A 26,521-nucleotide genomic window follows, 5' to 3' on the forward strand; every position below is an offset into this window, starting at 1 on the left:
AAAAATATGACTTAACAGTCCCTTCAGTGCTGCTGAACAGTGTAACTCAAGGCAACAACCAATTAATTTTGGCAAATGACCAAAAAAACAACAAAAAAAAAAAAATACTTTAAGCCCTAAATTTAACACTACTAATGAAAGTGTTTGACTTCACTGCTGAACACCCAAAAGAGGTTTTTCTGGGCTGTGGACAGTACTTTCAGGAAGAGAATTAGTCGTACAGTTGTAAATTATTTTCCAGGAACCCTGTTAAAATGTTTCAGTGTTTTAACAGGATGCTGCTGTGTAAGGCAGAGCTTTGAACCCAAAAAAGCATTCAGGCTCCAGCTCCCAATAATGAACTGCCATTTTAGAAAATTGATTTAGCCAATCTGTTTTCTCTCCTATCTGTGAGAACTGATGAAATACCCCGAGATGCCTTCTAAAACCTAAATGCTGTCAGGACAGGCACTTTAACTACAGAGTTCACCCAAAGCGTAGTAAGGAAAAGAATGCATCCTCTTGTATTCCATACTCTATCCACATCTGAAAGTAAGCGCCATCTTCATTGTTAAGCCATGTGTTTTCACAAGCCTCTGGTGCTCTAACGACACATAACCAATTTTAAGCAGCAATAAGGACAACTATCACAAAAGCTTCGTTTTTCTTCTAAACTAGTTGTACCTCAACCTGGGTATCTCTAACCCTTTAGAAAAGTCCAAGGTTTTCTTCAAAAGCTTAAAAATAAAATGGTACAAAGAAGGTGGGCAGATGTATGTGTGTGAGTGTGTGAAAAGATTAGTACTCTACAAACAGGGTGCAAGCAATGAGAACTCCCATTGCTATTCATTTTGAAACATCAGTAAAGGACAAATCAGACTTTGTTTATTAAAAAAATACTTTACAGGAAAAAAAAAACCTATGCATTCCATTGTCCTACTTTACAAAGAAATAGCTTAACAATTTAACACACTCAGACAGCTACAAAAAGCACTGTGTTAAAAGAATTATTATTCACACAAATTTAGATTTAAGACTATTCATTAAAAACCTTTTTAAACACTTGTTAATGTCAATAAACAAACTAAGGCCACACAAACGCAAATAGTCCGCCAGGCAAATTAAACATTTCTATATGCAAAGACCTCTTAGATAAATTAAAGCCACAGGAAAAAAAGTCTTAGCTGCCAATCAAAATGAAGTTTAGTCACAGAAAACACTATTACATGAAAATTTACAACGTGTGATAGTAGTACATAAGTATTTCTTCAGAGAGAATTGAAAAGTGCTATATTTTAAGAGACAGTGGTCTCAACTACATGCACAAGTGGATCCTAAAAAATTTATGAAGATTTTTTAAATGGAAGGCCATAATAATTATGGATACTTGCTTTTAAAGCAACAGACTTTCAGGATGAGGATAAGTCCTTTATGCACTTAAGAAAAACACTGGTGTTGTGTATCTCCTCTACTTGCATGACCAGTAAGTACGGCTACAGACTGTCTTGAAAACACAAAACTTAGCACAAATGTGAACCTCTGGCATGTGCTACTGAAAGGATGGAACTGATTTATTAGAAAAACAAACAGTAATTCTAATTATCCTTAATGATGCAAATAAATTTAAAAGGCAAATACAGATGAAAAAATAATGGGTTAATATTAATGATAAAGGATATATTCACTAGGAACATATTTTTGTGGATTTTGAAGTCTTGTTCCTATATTAACTTTCCTTCTAGACAATATTTATACAGGGGGGGAAGCAATAAGCAAAAGTTTCTCAAGTCATTAGGTGAGATCTTTATGCCTGTTAAGACTGATACATCGTTTCCTAAAGTTTAGCAAATGATTTCAAATAAGCTCCTTTCCCCATACAAGAGCTTGTAGTATTTGTGAACTGATAGTCCAACTGTTTCTGAGGGTACAGGGCACTTTCCAAAAGTCTTACAATAAAAATAATGTACCAATAAAATTTGTAAGTACTGAATAAGCAAAGTACAATTAAGCCTAAGAGTTCATTTTTCAAGAGTTAAACTTTGGAAGAGGGAACCAATATACAGGTTATTATTGCTTTATGAATTTGGGACACCTCTCAGAATCGTAACCCTAACTCCTATCCTATCCTGATTATTATAGAATGACCTCTGGGACAGGGGAAGACATTTATCCTTTTAACAGTTACCATAAAAATCATTCTATTTGCTGCTAGGAATAATAATTTATTAGGTCCTTTCGATTAGCATATTTTTAAAATATCCCTCTGATCCACAAAGTACTAAAATGTATAGCCACATTCTGCAAGTAATCTCAAGGGTTGGCACAACAGATAACATACCAGAAAGGAAGATCAGCTTCCATTGCAGTTACAACTTCAATGCCACCGCTACTTTTCAAACCAGAGGATGCCAGGCTGTTGCATGCCTCACCCCACCAACCAGATAGTTTAATGATTTAGAAAAGTTGCCATCATTTGTATCACTCAACTAGGACATAGTTTTGAAAGCAGCAAGAAACTCAAAGCTTCTGCTTTTATATTCATCAGTCTTTAAAGCATGCTATCAAAATCTAATACTCACATAGGACATTCAGGGTTTCCAGATACATTACTAGCTAAATGTTTCTTTCCATTCTATTGCAATCTAATATACAATGACTTCATTAGTACATGATTTTCAACATTTTTATATTCTTTTAATATGTTTATACTGGAGGTGAGGGTAGAATGTTTTGTAAAAGGAAAATGGAGATTTGCGTTTGATTGTAGGTCTTTGCAGATCCGCTGGTTCCTGAGTGATTACACAGTGCTGGCTGTCAGGAGACAGTCTCCTTGTTTATTAGTAATGACCAGCTTAGATGACAGGATGGCATCTGCTGGATGGCAAGTGGGAGATGGGGAAATCGGATCTTGGAAGACAAGAAAAACAAAATAAAACTTTTTGCGTTAACAACTTTTTCTCTTCATGATTATTTTTAAAAGCAAATGTTGCCTGAGAAGAATTTTTTCTTTGCACAGCCTGGTAAAGCTTTATGAAATTCTTCTGGACAGAAAAAAATAAAAATAAGAAATAACCCAAACCCATTCGTTTTGTGATATACCCCTTTTCTCCACAAAATAACAAAAATACCCTCAAAGGTCCCTTAAAAACTAGTTTGATAAACTAGAATTTACCCTAGAATTTATACACAGGATTTAAAAACACCCCTGTAATAATCACATTACCTTTCATACCATTCTAATTACCTTATTTACAAAGATAACTAAAAGCAACATCACTTCCAATTCATAAATGGTTTACATTGAAGTGTTTCCCTATTTATTTGTCTTCATCCTTTGTAACAGAGAATACATACATATACATATATATAAGGAATAATACAGATTCTAACTAATCACTGTAGTATTTGCTGATGGTTACTTTTCTATCGGTTTACACAGTGACCTCTATACTTTGCTAATATGCATTTAACTACACAACAATATTGCACAAAGTAATATTTATATAAGATTTAACCTATTTCAGAATATTTTAGAGAAAATTCATATTTGATATTTCCAAAGATGCAGCTAAGTTTCCATGGTGACAGACATAATAAAGCAGCATCTTTTTCTTTTGCCTATGTTAATGCAAATATTTCAAATCTCACCATCCAGGAAAAAAAAATCAAATTGCACTGTAACCAGGTAGATACAAGAATCTGGTCTTAGGTGTGGAGAGTACTCTTCCTTTAGTAAACAAAAGGCCTACTGAGTTGTTAACTAAGAGAAAGTATAAGGCATAGCACATGAACATTACAAAGTAAGAGATCACACTACTTGGATGAAGGAGGCCTGTTTGAAGAAGGGAAAACAAAATAAATATCCAGACACTAAGTTTCAGCCTACCTGAAACTATAGGATGGAAGTCTAATGCCTGTTACTAGAAAACAGCAACATGGAATAACTGTGACCAAACCCAGGTATCAGCCAGATAAAACTGTAAATTGTTTCAAAAGTAGATGCCAAGTCACAAGAATAGTTGCTCCTAAGTTTGATGCTCAGCTGTGGCAGCCCTCATCAGTAAGACTGATGCAATTCTCTAACTTTGATATGAGGATACTAGGAAGCAGAACAGGTCAACATTATCTCTTTTGCTCAAAATAGCCACTATAGTTACCATATATCCTAGAAAAGATGAACCATGGATAATGAATGGCCAATCTTTAGATTTTTGTTTGTCATCTTTAGAGTTTTGTTTAATTGAAATATCCACTGGGTTTTAAATAACAGACACAAAAAGACGGCCTGGATCCGAAAGTGCTGTGCTTCCTCTTCTGCTAAAAACCAGAGAGCCACTCAGTTTTCTTTAGAGACCATGTCTTCTTTGTGGTTAGAACTAAGCAACTCACTTGTCCACGTACCAGATGCAGGAGCCTTTCCTGCAACCAATACCATTTTACAGTGGAAACTAATGGGGTGCCATGAAGACACAAGTACTAAACCATAAATCTGCTTTCTGCCACATAAACAAGTATGGCAAGAGACAAGGAAAGATAGAATCAAGGGAAGTAAATACTTTACCAAGTAAGAACCTGCTATTCCAGAGAATTCTTGTTCTGATTTGAAGAAGAGATTGAATTGTAACCTCACACCTTAAAACAGAAAGTAGCAGCAGACCCACTATTACATACTGTACTAACGGGATAAGATACAACTCTTAGCTTTGCATAATCTGTGTAAAAAAGATATGCTTGACATTTGTGGAATGTCATTTCTCTTTATAGAATTATAGGCAAGATTTCTCCAATAAAACTTAACTTAAGCCAGTTATAAAACTATAACTTCACATCAAAATTTAAAAAAGTTAAAAAATGTGTTTGAATATGTACATAATCACACAGGAGTGCTTGGATGTGCCTGCAGACTGTGTTGTTGGTCAGAGTCCAGTCTGCTCTCCACCTTGAAAACTGGAATAGGCTGGGTCTTCAGATCCTGTAGATGAAGTTCTGATTGAAGTGGGAAAGACGATGAAGCAGTTGTCAAAAGCTGCATCTCTGTGCATCTCTCCTCAGATTCAGTTTTTATTCTCACACACTGGGAGTCAACTTCTAACCCACAGTCCATGTTGGAATTGCTCTCTGTGTTTTGAGCGGTTTCCACAACAGGGTGGTATTGTTTAAGCCTTATATGCCAGGCTAAGCTGCACACTGCTGACACTGTTTTGAACTGATGAATGACATTTCTAGGGATGAAGTAGATGTCATTGTCACAAAGCTGAATTCTAGCATAGCGAATGCCTTCTCGCCTCATTTGGTTTAGTTTTGCTTCATCCACCCACTGAACACACTAAAAAAAGGCAAAAAATTACATAAAGCATTAAAACCTGTAATAATTCAAACAAAATATTCCAATACACACAGAAAAAGAATGGTAAACTAGGTTCAAATAAATCAAAGTTAGACAGTTTGAGAGAACACAGTAACTGCTGGAAAGTCTTTTTCTACATATTTTACACTTCGCAGTCATAAAATACTGTTGATGGCCTATGGAATCAGTACATTCTTGAAAACTGCAGCTAAGTATCAGTATCTTTACCACACATAAAGGCAGCATTTACTCTTCTCCTTCACATCTTCTGACATTTTGCAGCCTAGGCCACAGTACAGTGAGGTTACCAAGTGAGATTGATTATAGCCAGAAGTGAGCAGCTGTGTCCTTAACCATCCTCGGCTCACCCACCATCCACAAGATTTGAACTCTAGAACCATCCTCTAACACACACAGAGTTTAATACAAATAAAGTTCAATTTATTGTCCATGAAACCAATTATAAAATAATGGATCTAGATGCAGCTTCCAATATCTCACTCACAGGGTAATGAGAGCCCGAGATTATTACCTGGGAAACTGGAGGTTCGTGAAGGTCCAACTGAAGTCTCTGTACAACATCAGTAAAATCCTCAGCATGAAAACAAATCACATCTTTGGTTATGCGAGGCTGATCGCTCCTAATATTAATAAAACAAATTTAGGGACGAGATCACAATGGAAGATGACAATTTCAGTTTTCCTGTTTCTAGAATGCTACCATTAGCAAATAAGTAAATAAAATGCCTATCTCCTAAGGAAAAGATTGTACTTGCTTCATAATCAGTTTTTAAAAAATAAAAGCAAATCAATAAAATGATTTTTAAACAAAACTCAGGGCTGGAGAGATGGCTCAGCAATTTCAAGCAGCAGCTGCTCTTCCAGAGGTCCTGGGTTCAATTCCTAGCACCCATACATGGAAGCTCCCACCTGCAGCTCCAGTTTCGGGGGACCTGGCACCCTCACAGAGATACTTGCAGGAAACTATCAATGCACATAAATCTGTTTTTCTAAAAATCAGGTCAGTTATTAGAAATTGAAATAATAATGACTAAAATGAATAGTTTTTGCTAGCCTTGCAGCAACCTTTCATCCTGGTGCACAACCTACTCCCAGCAACTTGGGAAGCTGAGGCCAAGACGAGGATCCTTAGTTTGAGAGACCAGCCTGACCTTGACTAACAAGTTCAAGGCTGAACTGCATAGTGAAACCCTGGATCAGAAGATTTTGTTTTTGTTATTGTTGTTGTTGAAGTTTTATTCTAAATGTAATACATTTGCTTGTTGTCTTATTGGAGCTTTGAGCTTTGTTATTATAAAGCCAGGCTCCAAAGGAGTGTAGAATGGTGCCACTACAGAAAAGAACACAGCAGCTACTCAAAATAATAAAACAGAACAGCCATAGAATCCAGCAACTACAATAGGTATTGAACACTAAGGACTAGAGAGATATCTATATATCCATGAGCCAAAGGTAGAAGTAACCCAAATACCTATTTAGTGTACTAATTTATGTATATGTCTGTGTGCATGTGCAAGTACATGTGTGCAAAATGAACTATTCTTGGCCTTAAAAGGAAATAAAATCTGATACTTGTTATAACACAGGTAAACTCTAAGGGACATTATTATAATAGAAATGGCTGAGTCAGAAAAAAAAATTGGAACTCCCAACATGCCTTAGTGAGTAATGGTGCTTGCTACCAAGCCTGAGTTCAATCCTCAAGACCCAGGTGAAGAGAAGCAACTCCCAGAAGTTGTCTATACCTTCATACACAATTGCTATGGCACGCATTTCACACCCACAAAAAAATAAGTGTGATAAAAATAATTCCCTTTTGCCACTATGATTAATTTTATATTACATTTATTTTTTATGTATGTGCATGGACATGTGTGTATACCAGTATGTGGTCAGGTCTAACAGCAAGCACCTTTAATCCCCTGAGCCATAATCGCCCACTAGGATTACTTTTTTAAATGGATAAGAGGGGAGAGAGTATGTTTCCATTTCTATGAGACGGAAATGGCAAGAGAATACACAGTGAGGATTCCCATGATCTAGGGATGAGGGGAAAGTGAACTGTGACAGCAAGTTTCAGTTTCACAAGAAAAAAAAAAATGCTAGAGCACTGTTTCATCAAAGTGTGGCTACACTTATACCATTAAAATGTTTAGATGATAAACTATGTTATAAATATTTCATTACAACTTAAAAATTGATCCCCAATCTTCTAAACAGAATCTATATTTTCTTGGACATTACTTAACCCTATATTTGATTCCTTGAACTTACCATTCACCAAACTGTACAGCCTTCAAAACCCCAACAGCAGCCGTACTCTGCCAGTCAAACCCCTGACCTACATGATCAGCATGAGCTCTTGTCCTATCTTCAAAGAGGACTTCTCGGGGTTCACTTGTCCGAGGTAGGTACTGGAGATTTTTAATTTCATTCATTGATCTATAGTTGATTTGGTTGTAAAACAAAGGAAAGTATAAGGAAATAAACAGCAGTAAGGTAAAAGGGCAAATCTATAATATTAGGCTTAAATGAGTGCAATGATTTTGATCATTAGCATTGAACTTATTATTAAAATGGATAATATGACTTCTATTTCCCTGTAGACTATACAAGTGAAGAATCTGAATGCATAAAATGTCTCTAGACAAGGACAACATAATTCAAGGCTTAAAGCTATGTGCTTCTTTATCTTTAGCTCAGTCAAATACCCCATTTACAACTCTCAAAACATTCTACCAGGACTTCCAAGTTGCTGATTCAGGCAGCAAACTGCGCATACAGCTGATCTCCTTCCACACTAAATGGAACTAATATGGACAGGAGAAGGGAAGATAGGAATGGACAGAAATATACATGAAACATTCGGCATGGATAGCTATTGATTAAAAAAAATGGTGGGAGTTTATTATACTCTGCTTTTTATGTGTTCAAACATTTCTAAATTTAGCAATCTAATGGTGATACTAAAGGAAATGAATTAGTGAATTAGATGATAACAAACTTTTGCTGAACAGAGAATGTCAAAGGACTACACTATTCAATAAGAGTCAACAGGGAAAAAGGCAACAGACCTTGGAGAAGCTCAGGTCAAAGGAGGGCAGAGGCATAGTAATGATATGGACAAAACTTAACTGAAACTGAGAAAGGGAGGGTAATGGCTGTGGTGGCTGGATGATGGGCTCATATATTTGAATACCTGTTTCTTAGTTGGTGAGACTGATTTGGGAAGGATTAGAAGGGGCTCCCTTGTTGGAGAAGGTGTGTCACAGGAATGTTCAAAAGATCATCCCAGCCAGGGCTGCCTTTCTGTCTGTCTGTCTGTCTGTTTGCCCCCCTACCCCATCTCTCTCTAGCTCTATGCCTCTAACCTTGCAACTCAGGAATGTATACAGATCAAGATGTAATGCATTCCTCTCAATTTTCTTCAAAGTCCCTGAGTTTTCATCTGACATCAGACCATTCTCTATGTGATCTGATCTCTATGCTCTAGATAGAGCTGGATGAGTCTGTGACGTTACAGTAGGCTCATTCCAACTCTCAAAACATTCCAAACCAGTTCAAAAAGAGGCATAAACGTGCTTAGGAGTCCTCTGGAAATTTTCCTAACTCATAAGAAAAGTTTCTTCTATTAAATATAACCAGGTTCAATATAATGTCTAGAACTTCTAGAACCATCTAATAAACACAAAGCTAATATGAGCACAAAAGCCTAGGCAAAAAGAATGATTAGCAGTGAATGGAAATAATCTGGCTCTTTGAGGCTGGTATTTAGCTACTGAGCATATGGTACCAGAGCTTCCTTCCCAGACTTCTTGAAACATGGGGAAACATTTTTTTTAATCTTGTTAATCACACTTGAGTCAAAATTCTTTATAGCCATAACCATTCTCATAAAATTTCAGCTAGAGGGAGGGAGGGAGAAAGGGAGGGAGGATAAAGGGAGGCAGGCAGGGAACCTTCTTTTCACATTGACTTTGCCATCAGAATAGCACAACTCTAGATAACTGGACATCCCATTCAATGCCTCCTTTTGTGCCTACTCACTCTAATGTGAAGCCTGTCTACTGCTAGGCTGAAATCTCCAATAAGTGTAAAGATGTACTCAAGTATGAATGGGTCGCCAAAGAATAACCAAATTCCTGCAGATCACATACTGACATCCAAAATTCACAATGATGACATTTAAAAACCCAAAAGTTAGAAGATAAAATGTCATGTGAATGTTTCCAAATAAAACCAAAGAAGGTCTGTACTGTTATTAACTAAAGGCACTTAAAAACTGAAGAGATTGTCAGCAGTTAATAGTAATGCTGCTCTTCCGGAGGACTTGGGTTCAATTTCTAGCACACACATGGCAGCTCAGTTCCAGGGGATCTGACACTCTCACATAGATATGAATTCAGGCAAAGCACTAATTCATGTAAAATTTAAAAATTAAATAAATATATATTTAAAAGTTAGATACCCAATATTGAAAGGATATAATAATAATAATAGTAAGTTGGATAGTGATGGCACACTCCTTTAATCCTAGCAATTGAGAGGCAGAGGCAGGCAGATCTCTTGAGTTCAAGGCCAGCATGGTCTTCAGAGCAAGTTCCAGGACAGACAGTACTACAGAGAAACTCTTGTCTTGAAAACAAAAAAAAAAAGAGAAGAAAGAAAACAAACACCAAAAGAAAAGAAATGGCACTTAAATCAAGAGTGCTATTCTTTCGTGAATAGAAGACAATAGTATAGAGGGAGGGAAAAAGGGGTGGGAGGGGGCAGGAAACACAACACTTAACAGGGGAAATTAAGCATGTTAAAACTTCCATAAATGAAAACAAACAAGAATCATTAAAAGGGCCTATCCAGTGACAATAGTTAGAAAATGCATCTCCATACTCTAACTAAATTATCAAATTTAATGACAGAAAAAAGAAAAATTTAGAATATACTGACTCAGTAAAATCCTCAATTTCTTAGACTAATTCTTGAAAATGTGTTTGAGTAAATAAAGGAAATAAACCTAGGAAAATAGACACCAGTTGATGGAGTACAGCATTGGCTGTTAAGTATTGAGTTTACAGAGCCTTCCATGAAGAGCTGAACACAGATCCCCAAAGGTGCTCAGGACATAAATAGTAAATACACGAAAGCTTAAAGTTCATCTTACAGCCCAGAGAAGCAGTAGTCACTAGAGGCAGGAAAGGTTAGCAGAAGGGGAAAGAGAGACTGGAAAGTAGAAACTATCAGAATTAGAAAAGAATAATTCTACAGGTAGATTACAAGAGTAAATAAAACATTCTGAAGACTTTTATAGTATAGTAAAGCAAGTTACAAAATATACATTTTTCGAAGTTTTCTACATTAAATATAAAATGTTTGAGGGGATGGAAAGGCCAATTACTCTGATTATCACACTGAACCTCATAATTACTATGAGTTTATTAAAAATAAAACCAATTAATATATTATAGAAACTCTAGAAAAATGTGATGATGGGGAAGAAAGATGGCTCTGGAGGTAAGAGTGCTTGCTATGTAAGCATGAAGACATGAGTTCTAATCTCAGCATCCATATAAACAGTCATGCATGGCCACACTTATACATTTAACCCAGTGAGTGCTATGAGGGTGAAGAAAGGAGGATCACTGGAGCTTACTAGCCACTAGCAACTTTGTTCACTGAGACCATGCCTCAAAGGAATAAGGTAGAGAGAAAGCGGCATTAAACATCCTTCTGTCGCCAATGCTCATGCACATATGCATGCACCCACAAATATATGTACAAATACCATACATGTACAACACACATATAAAGAGAAAAAAAGAAAAGAAAATACATGCTGAACAAGTATTCTATCAACTGAGTCACATCCCCAAATCTCATGTAGTTTTTAACCAAGGGTTTTCATGGGTCATCTTAAGTACCTAAAACTATTTTCTGCTTAGGTAGCATTCTCCTGTGAGCTTTAAGTTAAAGTTAACTGTTTCTTTTTTAATTATTTATTTTGAAACAAGATCTCAACATATAGCCCCCATAGTATGGAAGACCAGGGTGGCCTCAAATCCAGAGATCCACCTTCCTCAGCCTCTGGAGTTCTTAGGTTAAAGGTGTACAACACCATGCTCAGCTTACTTTTGAATTGCTATTCCTATTTTGAGTCTCATTTAACAGCATTTTCCAAAATGAAATCCATGTTTGTTTTAGGTGTATGACAGAGAAAGGAGCACATGATTTATCACAGCTTTATGCAATAGCAAAATAGTACATGCTGCACTCAGCAAACCATGTTTTCCTGTGTGTCATAATGACATATAAATAAAACAGTCCCCAGTCTCAAGGAGGTCAAAATTTATTAAGAAACAAAAATAGTTAAAAAAAAAAAATCATCAAGGAACCATGTTGTAAGGCCAGAGATAGAACCAATTAACTTGTTCTATGCTCCACAAAGATGATTCAAGGTACATCTAGAAGCTTTACTAAAAACCTCCTAGGCAGAGAGGAAGGTGGGAGACAGGGTATTCCAAATAAAAAGAACAGTGCAAGAGCAAAAGGCAATGGAAGACAATAGTTTGGAAATTGAATTTTGTAGCTAGGAGAGACTGAAAGGTGACTCCGTTTTATTATAAAAGTTGTGTATAGACCACACTAAGAAGAATTTGATAGTTTATCCTACAGGTAGTTAGAAGATACAAGTTTTATGAAAAATCAATTTTTCAGGATACTACTCACTATGTAATAGGTTATCTGAACTAAGAAACTGAAAACTTAAATTTTACTAAAGGAACATTTCAAAAATCTAGACAAGTTTTAAAATCATGTTCAGAGATCAATCGTTTTTATAAACCATGAGAGTGGTTTTGCTTGTTTGAGCAAAATTAATGTTTACCGTCGTCTTTTGAAGGGTGACTTTGGCATATCTGCTGTAGGGATCATCTGCTCTCCTGGCCTCACCCACATTATAGGCCCATCATCACTCTGAGACCTACATTGTAGTTGGAGGCTGGAAAGTGTACCCCAGGGCAAAGTCATCTAGAAACCAAAGAAATTAAGTTACATTTAAAAGATTTTAGACTGTTTACATATTATCTCTCATCCAAATAAAACTACTAAAAGCCATTTCACATGTGTCTGTGAAGAAATAAAAGTCATATTGCAGAGTAACATATAAAAAATAACTGAAGTAGTATTCAATAACAATATTTTCTAAACATTTCTACAGAAACTACTGTATAAAACTTAATTTTAGTATAAGCAAGACTAACTGAATATTCTAAGTAGCTACTGAAATAATGACATACTGAAATACTACTAAAAGTGTCAACTGAAAAAAGGTTAATATAATAGTCTAAAGAAACACTCACTTTCAGAAATGGTGATTCTTCTAACATATCTAGGAACTCTGGGAAATAATCACCAACTTCTTCATCTACTGCTCCAACAAGACTTATCTGTCGCATAGGACCTGCTCGGTAGGTACCACAGCAATATGTCCTGTTGACCTGAGATACAATGAAAGAGAGGGGAAAGGGTTGAAGTTCACTATAAAGAAGGAGAACCGAGAATTGTTTCTAGTATTAGTATTTCATCTACATACTAAGGATTCAATGGTCAGTTCTTTGGACAAAGTTAACCAGTCATCCAAACATTGTAATGTCAGTCACAAACAAATATTTCAATGTATAAGTCAGCCCACTAGATCAATACTTCAAAGGAAGGCATTAAGACAGATTTCTCTAATAATTACTTATTTTTGAAAATACTTTATTTCTAAAAGACAGGATAAGTAGTAAAAGTGGCAGGGCAAAGGGGGAAAACTGCCATAGCCATAGTGATCCTTTGTGAGATACATATATGATTATATATATATATATATATATACATATATATATATAATATGTATGAATGTGTGTATGTGTGTATATATATATATATTCCTTATCTTAATCTTCACTTTAAGACAGATACCAAGCTATCGCACTACTCTTAAATTTACCTCATTCAAATATCACAATATTAACAGCACCCAACTGACAACTCAAAAAATATAGGTATCTAGGCTAATTGATGTGATGTGAATAAAAATAAAGTACCTCTTCCTGTTTGAAAAGGAAAAGAAAGAAAACCTAAAGGGAAGATGGAGGAAAGAAAGACAAAGGGAGCATAAGTCTAACAAAGTTTATTTTCATCCACAGAGAAAAAGTCTTGCCTTATCAGGACCTTCACATCTTATAAGGTTCACACTTTTGTAAGTACTAATACTGTCTTCAAATAAACAGCCAAAAATTAGTATTGTTAGAATTTTACTGAGTGGTATAACCATTATCAAGTAAATAAACAGGCTATAAAATTCAAGTACTAGATTTTGAGGCTGTCATGTTTAGTCTCTTTGGAAAACGATAATTAAGAACACCCACTTTCATCCCTTTACTTACACTGAAGAAGGCCCCTGGCTTTCCTTTACCTATGCTTATTTCTGAGTCTCAGCCCCCTTCTTGTTTTCAGTTTCTTCCAGATCTAGCTTAGACAGACCTCATGGTTTACCCCTCATTGGTATTCTATCCTACCTTGCACCAGCTGCCTACAAGCCCCAAGCACAAAACATTCAAACCATCAGTTTACCTCGGAACATTCCCAATCATAAGCCAACAAACTCCTCATCCCTTAAGCTTAACTGTAATTGAGAATCCTACCAACTTGCTACCAGATGTACCCAGACATGCAAACGTTTTCCACATAGGAAACTACTTCAATAATATCTGTCTCTAGTTCCTGTGTTTATCAATTCACCTCACTTTTTATTGACTTTTCATGTCACTGCAACACCAAAACAAATCAGTAATGGCCTCCTACAGACAAATCAGAAATGTTTTCTAGTAATCTGTTGTCTTAGCTTCCTTCCAGACACTTTCTTCTAGGTGCGGATTGGCCTGTTTTTCATTCAACATATTATCTATGGATGTTTTAAATTATAATGCGAATTTATTACACATACCCTGCTACATTCTGTGTATCTAATTCTCTAAATGAAAATGGTTCCTCAGAGTCAGATCTGTAAGTAAAACTCCTCTCAGTCAGGCTACAGACACTCAAACGCAGTGCTTACTACACCAAGCACATTACATTCTCTTCTAATCTCTCTTTCTACTCCTAAACTTTATTGTTGTGATACTTTTGTATTGTTTCACAAGGCAATGCTAATCATTTTCTCAATTCCCTTGTTAGGAATTTATAAGCATTTTCCTCATCCTTTAAATAACAAATATTATCTCTCTAAGTAGTGCCTTAATGCAAGAAATAATCATTTCTTATCTGATTGTAAAAGAAAACCCTCAAAATCACTGTCCTTGCATGAGGATTCCCCATGGACCATCTTACATAGTGCCTAAGGATCTCCTAAGGAAAAATACTTTACCATTCAATTTCCCTTTTCTAAATAGTTCAAGTGGTTCCATTAAGCTTAAAATCATCATGGCTAATCAAGCTCCTTCTGATCTATTATTCCAAAAGAACTATATGATTTGCCACATTTTAACATACACACACTTCAATCTTTGTTGGCTTCCAATTTTCACATGCTGTTATTGTTGAGCATTATAATTTCAACTTAACCAATCTAGGTAACTAAATAGGTCAAAGGGAAAACAGATCTAAACAGGTTTCCATATAAAGAAACCAAGTCTATGGAAATCACAGGTCATACGCAAGTTGGATTTGAAGTTATAACTAAATTAAAATAATAGTAACAGTAAGGGTTTGGGAATATAGCTGAGAGACAAGAGCACTTGACTGGCATAAATGAGATCCTAGGTTCAATCCCAGGATTTAACAACAAAAAATTAAAGACATTCCAACCTCCTTGCCCAGACAGATTCTACATATCCTCCATCAAGGTCTATCCAGTGAGTCTGCCTGGTCTTCCCCTCAGTGAACCCTCAGCAAACCCCACTATCTAGACCTGGTTGTATATCCAGTACTCCAGCCTTGTCTGGCCACCCATACTGGGGCCTCCGCCTCCAGGTTCTGATCAAGACATTATCTCACTCACACAATCCCCCAGGCCCTTCATAAGATCTATTCAAACCTGTCTGCCCAGCCAGAGCCTGCTGCACATCTTGCACCAGGGTCTTGCCAGGTAAATCCGCCTGATCCTCCCCTCTATACACTTTTCCCAAACCCCAGATTTATCCCCAAATCCAGACTTGGACCAGGACACACATCCTGGATGCACCCCAAACACCTTTGTGCACCTGACTTCAACTCGCCTAAGCCATACCCAACTTTTAGGACCAACCTAACCTACATATCCTGTTTTGCTCCAAGCTGCTCTGTTCCTATCACAGAACAAAAGAGGTCCACGTGCCCAGACCTCACAGCAAAAATACAAACAATATGAAAGATCAAGGCAATATTCCTTCCCTCCCACCAAAATCCACCTGTCCTGTAGAAATGTTTACCAGTGAAAATTTCTTTAATGAACACCAGGACACAGAATTTAAAAGACCAATTTTAAACTTCAAAAAATTCAAGGATTTAAAGAAGACAAAAAGACAGTTCAATGAACTTAAAAAGAAAATAAATGCCTAAGTGATACACAAAAAACACAATATTGTGCTCAAAGCACTAGCTGGAACAATGAGCCAAGAGAATGAAATTAAAGGGAGACAAACAGAAAAGGAAAATAATCTATCCCTATTTGCTAATGATAGGATAAGAGGCATAAGAGATCCTAAAATTTCTACCAGAAAACTTCTAGAAATAATTGATCATTTCAGCAATGTGGCAGGATACATAATCAACCTTCAAAAATGAATAGTTCTAGATCAAAAACTCAGGTGACAACAGATGCTGGCGAGGATGTAGAGAAAGAGGAACACTCCTCCATTGTTGGTGGGATTGCAAACTGGCACAACCACTCTGGAAACCAGTCTGGAGTTTCCTCAAAAAAACTGGACATTGCACTACCTGAGGACCCAGCTATACCTCTCCTTGGCATATACCCAAATGATGCTCCAACATGTAACAAAGACACATGCTCCACTATGTTCATAGCAGCCTTATTTATAATAGCCAGAAGCTGGAAAGAACCCAGATGCCCTTCAACAGAGGAATAGATACAGAAAATGTGGTACAGCTATACAATGGAGTACTATTCAGTGACTTCATGAAATTCATAGGCAAATGGAACTAGAAAATATCATCCTGAGTGAGGTAACCCAATCACAGAAAATCACACATGGTATGCACTCACTGAGAAGTGGATATTAGCCCAAAAGCTCGAATTACCCAAGATACAATCCACAGAGCACATGAAGCTCAAGAAGGACGACCAAAGTGCATACATATGCTTCAGTCCTTCCTAAAAGGGGGAACAAAAATATTCACAGGAGGAGATATGGAAGCAAAGTTTAAAGTAAAGGAATGGCCATTCAGAGCCTGCCCCACATATATAATGGATAGATAGATAGATTGGAGATAGATATATATCTCCACCAAAACTAGATAAGATTGATGAAGCTAAGAAGTGCACGCTGACAGGGGCCGGACATAGCTGTCTCCTGAGAGGCACAACCAAAGCATGTCAAATACAGAAGCAAATGCTAGCAGCAAACCATTGAACTGAGAACGGGACCCCCATTGGAGGAATTAGAGAAAGGACTGAAAGAGCTGAAGGGGCTTGCAACCAACCAGGGCTCCCAGGGACTAAACTACTACCCAAAGACTATATATGGACTGACCCATGGCTCCAGCTACGTATGTAGCAGAGGATGGCCTTGTTGGGCACCAATGAAAGAAGAAGCCCTAGGTCTTACCAAGGCTGGACCCCCCAACCCCCAGTGTAGGGGAATGTCAGGGGATGGGGGGGTCGGGAAAAAGGGGTGGTTGGGGAGAGGAACACCCTTATAGAAGAAGGGGAGAGGGATAGGATAGGAGGCTTATGTCTGGGGAACCGGGAAAGGGAATAACATTTGAAATGTAAATAAAAAATATCCAATGGGAAAAAAAGGAAAATTATTAATGACTTACATGAGATCTAACCACCTAATTTTGTGAAAAATCCATTCCCTGAAAAACCTTAAAGCATATTCCTTATATAACAATAAATACGTTATTTTTAAATTATAAAAAATTAATATACACCAACAACAAACATACAGAGAAAAAGATCATGGACACATTGCCATTTATAACAGCCTCAAGAAGATGAAAGTGCCTAGGAATAAACCTAACAAGGAAGTACAGGACCTGTACAATACAAACGTCAAACCTGTGCAGGTAAGTAGAGAAAGATACTCCATGCTTATGGGTTGGTAAAATTAATACTGTGAAAAATGAACATCCTATTAAAAGCCATTTACAGATTCAATTCAATCCCATCAAAATCCCCATCTCATTCTTCATAAAACTTAAAAAAAACTCCTAAAATTAAATGGAACCACAAAGGACTCTAGATAGCCAAAACAATCCTAAGCAAAAAGAACAATGCTGAGGGGCTTATCATTCTAAGACCTCAAGATCTATTACAAAGCTATAGTAATAAAAACAACATGGTATGGTCACAAAAACAGATATGTAGACGAATAGACCCAAACACGAGTACATATATCTACATATTATCTGATATTCAACAACACTGCCAAAAACTTATATTGGAGAAAATACAGCATCTTCAATAAATGGTGCTGGGAAAACTAGATGTCCACATGTTTCCAATTAAGTTAGATCTATATCTATAAACTTGCACAAATATGACACCTGATGTACTAACACTACAACAAGAAAATATAGACAGCACCCTACAGGATATGGGTATAAGGAAGAACACTAAACGGAATAACACATCATTTGCCTGGAAACGGAGACCAGCAATTGACAAATAGGACCTCTTCAAACTAAAAAGCTTCTGCATAGCTAAAGAAACAATCAAATGAAGAGGAACCTTACAGAATGGAAAAGCATGTTGCCAGCTGAACTAAAAAAATAAAACAGAATTTTTAAAAAAAGACCCATTTAAAAAGTGGCCTTGGGATCTCTAAACAGAGTTCTTAAAAGAAAAAAAAAGGCTTTTAAAAAAAAACTCAAAAAATGTTCATTGTTCCTAACAGTTAAGAAAATGCAACTCAAAACAACTTTGAGATTTCTTCTTACCCAAGTCAGCATGGCAAACATCAGCACAACAACCAGCAATAAATGCTGGAGAGAATGTAAGGAAGAGGGAACCCTCATTCATTGTTGGTGGTACTGTAAACTGGCAGACACTCTGGAAATCAGTTTGGAGACTCTGCAAAAACTAAAATTGAATGTATCATATGACCTAGCTGTAACATTCCTTATTATATACCTAAAGGACTAGACACCTTACACCACAGATACTTGCTCAGACACACTCATTGTCACTCTGTTCACAACAGCTAGGAAGGAAATGACTTAAACATCCCTCCATTGATGAATGGATAATACAAATGTGGTACATACAGACTATGGAATACTCTTCCCCTGTAAAGAAAAGTGCAATACGAAGTCATGAAACTTGTGGGTAAATGGATAGAACTAGAAAAGGCACAGTGAATGAGGTAACCCAGACATCGTCTGTGGTTCTTAGCTTCAAATGTTCAGATATGCGTACTATTATAGTCTGATTAAGAATGGCCCCTATAGGTTCATATACTTATATGCTCAGCCATGAGAAAGTGGCCTTACTTGGGAGGGACCAGGCCACTGGGACTAATGGCCTTGTTGGAGAAAGTGTGTCACTGGGGGTAGGCTTTGAGTTTTCAAAAGCTCATTTTAAGCCCAGAGGATCCTGCTCCCTGAGGATCAAGACTAAGAACTCTCAACAACTTCTCCAGCACCATGAATGCCTGCATGCTTCCCTGCTCCCCACTATGGTAAGAATAAACTTCTGAAACTATAAGCAAGCCATGCTTTCTTTTATAAGAGTTGCCATGGCTACGGTCTCTTCACAGCAACGGAACACAGACTAAGACACATACATAACCTCAAATAACTACAGAAGCCAGAAAAATAAAACTTAGATTGGGAAAAAGACAACAGAGTACTGCATAATAGGGTAAAAGTGATTTGAAGGGGGAAATGGGGAAAGGAGTGCTTTAAATAGGAACAGGAAGAACGATAAATACAGATTGGAAGAGAAGGGTAAAATAGCAGTAAGGATGTCTGGAAAACTCATAAGTCATCATTATCTGCCTAAAATTACATATAATATGTGTGCTAATATATATTATATATGATAATATAGTATATTTTATATATATAAATATAATTACTTATATATGTTTACATATATAATTTAAATTAAAATTTCCATCTGGGCTGACAATGCTGCTTCCAAGAGCCATAAACTGTGCAACAAAACCTCAAAGATCAGGCAAGACCCCTTCTGAATTGCTGGTCAGAGCTGTCTAAGATTCCTGAAACATTATAGGCTATTGTTGTTGCCCGTAGTTACCTCCCAGAAGTAGAGGATAAATTCTTATGGCTGGACAGCATGCACTCTAGGCATAGATCCTAGAAAGCCTCCTGCATGTTACTAGAAGGCTCCATGGAAGATTCCAAAGGAGGGCAGCAACCAACAGTCCTACCCAGTTATGACCTATGAACTACAATAACCAGTATGGCACAATATCCGTAAGGGTGCAATAGTGGCACACATCTTGTCAGCAGCCATCAACTGTGGGCTTAGACTTCTTAAAACTTATTTTTAATAAGGGTTTTTAAATGTTTTCACACCCCTTTTAGCCCACTGTCCAAAGATAGGAGAGAAAACACAGTAAATAGGACAAGGGGATGTGGACCTATTTAGAAGTACAGTAGTTCCTTGGGGTGATTTCAATCTCCATTTGTCAGGATACCAGTAGTTCAGTTCAGTAGTGTAAGAATAACAAACACAAATCAGCAGCAATGGCATGATCCAGCAGAAACAGCCAGGCCTCCACTGAATGGGATGGGTCATTGGGAGTGACCAGGACCAGCCAGGCCACCAGAAGTTCTCTGTTATGGCTCTCTCAATGAAGTGAAGATCAACAAAGTGCTAAAAAGCTAGCTATACAAGTGCTCCATCATTGTCCATTGGGTTCTATTTATACTTTCTCCAAACATTACACGTCCTTCCATAAATCTTGCCTCAGCAAAATACCTGTGAGTCAGTCTCACCACATTGAGTCTGTATCAACTCACATATCCAGAAACATCTATTACAATCAACTCTCTAGTTGGAATTAAGGTCTGTTCAAAAAGAGTAAAGTCGGGGTTGGGGATTTAGCTCAGTGGTAGAGCGCTTGCCTAGGAAGCGCAAGGCCCTGGGTTCGGTCCCCAGCTCCGGAAAAAAAAAAGAAAAAAAAAAAAAAAAGAACCAAAAAGAGTAAAGTCATGCCTCGTACTAGACACCTAGACAACTTTATGGGGCTAATGAAAGCATGGATCATGGAGAACCTACAATAACCACTTTACTAAACCAGCATAAACCCTAAATGCATTCTAAATATCTTTATTCTCATTCTTACAGATAAGAATAAGTCTTGTTCCTCAATAAATGTCTCCTTGCAACAGATGGAGAACATGATAGAAAACCATAACCAATTAAAATGCAGAGAACAAGTGACAATGTGGTACTTAGCTCCAACCTATATATCAACAACACAGTTCCTGCACTTAAGGCTCGGGGATCATAGCACAAGCAGGGAAGGAAAGAATGGGAAGTCTGCTGTGATAATGTGCCTCCTAGAAATGTCAGACAAGCCACACCTATGAAATATTACCAACATGGCTACCTAAGACTAAAAAAGGACAACACTAATAGACAGGCTCACATGGAAGGAGGGAAGGAGGGAATGTAATCTGTAATCCCTACACCAGAGGACTACAGGCAACAAAGAATGCTGACAGCAGGAGAAAACGGTTTTCCCAGGAGAGACCAATACCAAGTGATCAAACCTGAAATCACACACACACACACACACACACACACACACACACACACACACACACAACAGTAATATGAATTGAGGAGGTTGAATTTATATATTTAGGAATATATGTGTGTTTATATGTAAAACAGTTGGATAGAGGTCATGAATTTAAGAGACAGCTAAGGGGGTACTTGAGAAGTATTGGAGGGAGGAAAGAGAAGGGGGAAATGATGTAATTATATTTTAATGGCAAAAACAAGGCAGGCTACAACTCTCTATAGCTCTCTGTAATGAGGATGACACACCCATTTCAGACAACTACGCAGGCATCAGGCATACACAATAGCACACACACATACATGCAGGTAAAACCACTAGTATTGTCTAGAAAGTCTAATTTTACAGTTACTAAGACTTAAAAAACTATAGAGAAACAAAGGTCCAAAAATTAGAGTTACAAATATTTGAGGAAAGTAAGTAAATAATCTGTCAAACTAAAAAACAGCTGAGACAGGAGGGCCACACAGAGAAAGGGAAAAAAGAGCACAAGTAAGCCACAGCAAGAAAACAACTACAATAACTTAAGAATAACATTTCAAACAACGGTCAAGAATATTAGGTTTGAGAAAAGAAGAAAAATGACCAAGAATGCATCCTTATAGAACACTGGTTAAAGAAGTTAGCCAATGATTGATAAGGAAAGAAACATAAGCTGATAATTTAGACCGGACATTGACAAACTGACAGACCAAACCCAGGACTGCCAAACTGGACTGGAAAACATCCTACCGATTCACTTCTACTCACACAGTGGCAGAATTAAGCAGAAAGTACTTGAGGTAGAAGTGGATACTATGCAGTCTTTTGTATTAAAAGTTTATCCACCCCAATTTAGAGACCGTATGCTCCTAAAATACTATGCAGACCTCAGTAGAAAAAAAAATTTACCAGCTGGGCATGGTGGTGAATGTTTTTAGTTCCAAACACTGAAGACAGAGGCAGATAGACCTCTGAGTGCAAGGCCAGTCTGCTCTACAGAGTAGTTCTAGGACAGCCAGGGCTACACAGAAAACCCCTGTCTCAAAAACCAAAAAAGAAAAGATTTACCTACCCCAAATTAAAGAACTCAATGGAAAAAAAAGCAACATGTTTAAATATAAAGGCTATCATTCACTGCAGTGTATCTGCAATACAATATGCCTCATGTAAATACTTGCTGAATTTATGTATGTTAAGGGTAGAAACATAATAATCAGCCATTATACTCTGGCCAAGAGAGAGAAAAAGAAGAGCTATTGATCAACACTGTCACTTGCATTAAAACTTCTAATAAATGCAAATTTTTGTTAGTTATTTAAATAATTAGTAATACAAGCCAGACTGTGAACAGCATTTATAAGCACAGTAACATGTACTAACTGAGTGAATCTGATGCCAAAAGCAAACCACTAATTATTCCTAAGTATTCTGTCTTTCTTCTTTGTAGTGAGAATTTCCTGGGCATATGGCCAGTGAGCTAGGATCCCTGGCAACTAAATATACCCTGTGATTAAGTTATAGCCAGAAGGACGGGAAGTTTAAAGTGCAATTTTCATAAGGAACCATCTTGTCTTTCATTTCCTCTTTCTTTGCTAGCAGAACCCTGAGTGCTATAGAGCCAGGCCCATCCAAGCATATAAGAAGAAAGGAATTGACAAACTTAAAAGACAGAGGAACAAGGCTCCTGGGTAACGTAAAGCAATGCTGCTAAACTTTGGATTGTCATAGAAGGAAGACATCCTTTCTGAGCCACCATATTTGGATTCTCTGTCATGATCATTTTGATAGCACAGATGGCACTGGCACACTATAGCCTGACCTGGACTTAAGGGAGAAAAATACTAAAGAAGAAAAAAATACACCCAAGAGAATTATAATGATTAGATACTTGCAAACCAGACAAGTGAGAAGTACAAGTTAAAAGTATATTTTAAATATTGATAAAAGATTAAAAGAGAACACAACAGTCTTTAAATACTTTGAGGATATTTGTCCCCCAAAGAGTGCTGAAAAGCTCAGTCTTAGTGTGGTGTTGCTGGCATATGGTGGAACTTAGTGGGAAATAATTAAGACACTGGGCATCACCTCAGTAAGAGAGTACCAGTCACAGAAGGTTGACACATAGAACACAAAACATTCCTAAGAAACTGAAAAATGAGCTGGTATCTCTCCTGAACCCATCTGCCACATGGTCACCGACTGTACTCTCCCAGAATGGAGCCAAATGTATGCCAGTGACAGGCCCTTGAATCCCCAGAACAATGAACTATAAATCCCTTTATCTTTATAATGTAACTGGCCTTTACTAGTTTGTGACAGAAACAGAAAACAGACTAAGAATTTTAAAGAAGTAGATTTATATATCCTTGGACAAATAATAAGAATTATAAAAAATTATATAAAATTATAAAAAACCCAAACCATTCATCATTTACTATAAATTTATATTATGCCAGGACTGTCCTCAACACAGAAACAACAAACCAAACCTATTCCTGACTCCTTAAAGCTTATAGTCTAGTGGGGAAAGACAACTAATCTAAAGCATTTCATTGTAAACTGTGAGGTCTTCAAAATAGAAAATGGGACTATGATACAGAGTATAAAATGTCCTTTAAAGCAACATTAAGCAGGGGGTTGGGGATTTAGCTCAGTGGTAGAGCGCTTGCCTAGCAAGCACAAGGCCCTGGGTTCAGTCCCCAGCTCCGGAGGGGGGGGAAGCAACATTAAGCTAAAATTTGAGAACAAGTTTAAAGTGGGAGAAAAATCTAAGAACTATTAGCACTAGCTCTGGGTTTGAGACCAGCCTGGTCTACAGAGTGAGTTCAAGGGCAGTCAGGGAAACACAGAGAAACCCTGACTCAAATGAATGAATGAATGAATAAATGAGAGAGAGAGAGAGAGAGAGAGAGAGAGAGGAAGAAGAAGAAGAAGAAGAAGAAGAAGGAGGAAGAGGAGGAGGAGGAGGAGGAGGGGAGGAGGAGGAGGGAGGAGGAGGAGGAGGAGGAGGAGGAGGAGGAGGAGGGAGGGGAGAGGGAGGGAGGGAGGGAAGGAAAGAAGGAAGGAAGGAAGGAAGGAAGGAAGGAAGGAAGGAAGGAAGGAAGGAAGGAAGGAAAAAGAAACGAAACCCATTTTGGTTTAAAGAGGAAGCCTCCCAAGTCTTTTAGAGTGGTGGTCTTAATGTATGTTCAGACTGGCCTCAAACTCTAGAGCTCAAGAGATCTTACCTCAACATTCCACGTGTCTTCACAGCAAGCCATATTTGTCTCTGTCAGTTTTTAAGGCAGGGTCTCATGTAACCCAAAATGTCCTGGAACTCATACTATGTAGTTGAAAATGACCTTGAACTTCTGGTCCTCCTGCCTCCACCTCCCTAGTACTGAGATTACAGGGTATACCACCATGTCTGGTTTACATTGTGCTGGCATCCAACCCAGAGTACTTTTATTTGTTTAATGTTCAGAGAAACAGGGAAAAAAGACCAATTAGAAGGATTCTATAAAAGTCCAAGTAGGTGCCTAGCAAACGCAAGGCCCTGGGTTCGGCCCTCAGCTCCGAAAAAAAAGAAAAAAAAAAAAAAAAAAAAAGTCCAAGTAGGAAATTGCTCAAAGGCAGTGAACTTATTTTAAAAGGGGTAGGAAGAAAATATATATATGGAAGGTATCAAGATGATTAAACTAGCAGGGCTTAGAGAAACACTGGATCTGACAGGAAACAAGAAAATGTATCAAGAATTATTACCAACTTGTATCCTTTACAATTAGAAAATATTATTCATTCTCTTTTCTGGAAGAGGAGTTTGGGTAGGAAGGTGGTATCTGTTTTGGACACCATGAATTTGAAGCATGGAACAGGAGTAAAGACCCCAAGGATGTGCAGTTCTAAATTCCCAGAATCTATTAATGTTACCTTATCCAAAAGAAGGACTGTGCAAGTATGAATAAATAAGGATACCAAGATGGATTATACAATTAGACACCAAAGTAATTCCACACTTCTTTGTCTCTCTTCCACAGCTAAGCTACAAGTCTGAAAAGAGAGATGTAACATATTCTAAGTCCCTGGCAAAATGTAATGAATGGTTCTTAGCAATAGAAATTAAAAGCCCCAGAGTAAAAACACTGATAGTTAGAGCTTTACTCACAACACTGTGGATTCCTTATTGAGTCACAAACTGTTAAGTCCCACCAATGTGACTACAGGGTTTTTGACCAGTTTTATGGTAACTCCTGTTTAAATATGAACAGAACACCAGATTACTTTTGAAGAAAACCTATAACATAAATAAAACACTAAGACAAACACATTTTGTAGAGACAAAACATAAAAGAGAATCTGATTAACTTAATTAAAATAATTTCACCCATGACAGAGTAACAAAATTATTTTAAAAGCAACAGCAAACAAGAATGAAACTTTTCAACCCATTTTAGCTAAAATTCATCTACAGCAGAAAAAGGAAACAGCAGAACAAAAAGAAAAATAGGTAATTTAAAAAAAAAAAAAAAAATCGAGGACCAACCTGAGCCCAAGAGATTAAAAATAACCACAGCATATAATAAATAGACCTCTAAAAGGAAATTAAGGCCAAAAGGTTGTTCCAAGGGTAAAGGCATTTGTCACCAGGCCTAATGGGTTGAGTTCAATGCCCAGAACCCACTCAAATAGAAGGAAAAAAAATTCTTTTAAGTTGTCCTTTGACCTACACATGTGCATGCTATGTATATGTGTATGCATATAACCACTGTAATAAAAATAAGATGAAAAAATTAAGTAAATTAGACCACCACCACTTGGGAGAACTGACATACAAAAAGATTTTTTGAAGAAAAAGGAGAAGAGGAAGAGGAATAATAAAAAGTGAGAGAAGGAAATAGCAAAGAAATATAACTAGAAAAAGCTAGAAATATAACTCAGTGGTAGAACACTTGTCTAACATGCCTAAGAGTCTGGATTCAATCCCCAGAAAGAAAGAAAAAGAAAAAGAAAAACAGAAGAGGAAGGAAGGGAGGGAGGGAGAAAGACAAGAGGTAAATGAGTGGGAAGATAAGGAAGGGGAAAGAAGAGAAAGAAAAAAGAAATAGAAATGTACTCAAAGAATATATATTTCCATATAGAAAAGGCAGAGAGGGGAAAATTTCTTGAACAAAACACCAATGGCTTATGCTCTAAGATCAAGAATTGACAAATGGGGACCAGCGGAGGATCCCTGCCT

General features: G+C 37.2%; 1 protein-coding gene across 1 annotated transcript in view; it reads right to left on the reverse strand.

Moving 5' to 3' along the window:
* Positions 1 to 842: 842 nt before the first annotated feature.
* The window catches only part of Rsbn1 (round spermatid basic protein 1), a 48,785-nt gene continuing 23,106 nt past the window's right edge, over positions 843 to 26,521 (reverse strand). Inside the window, exons 3-8 of the mRNA XM_032897587.1 lie at positions 12,703 to 12,840; positions 12,228 to 12,370; positions 7,622 to 7,789; positions 5,859 to 5,967; positions 4,849 to 5,305; positions 843 to 2,886 (exon numbers count right to left, since the gene is read on the reverse strand). Of these exons, the coding sequence (XP_032753478.1) occupies positions 4,853 to 5,305; positions 5,859 to 5,967; positions 7,622 to 7,789; positions 12,228 to 12,370; positions 12,703 to 12,840 (1,011 nt within the window). The 3' untranslated portion in view covers positions 843 to 2,886; positions 4,849 to 4,852. The remainder of the gene's footprint in view (positions 2,887 to 4,848; positions 5,306 to 5,858; positions 5,968 to 7,621; positions 7,790 to 12,227; positions 12,371 to 12,702; positions 12,841 to 26,521) is intronic.

This window comes from Rattus rattus, chromosome 3 (assembly GCF_011064425.1).
Source record: "Rattus rattus isolate New Zealand chromosome 3, Rrattus_CSIRO_v1, whole genome shotgun sequence".
NCBI lineage: Eukaryota > Metazoa > Chordata > Mammalia > Rodentia > Muridae > Rattus > Rattus rattus.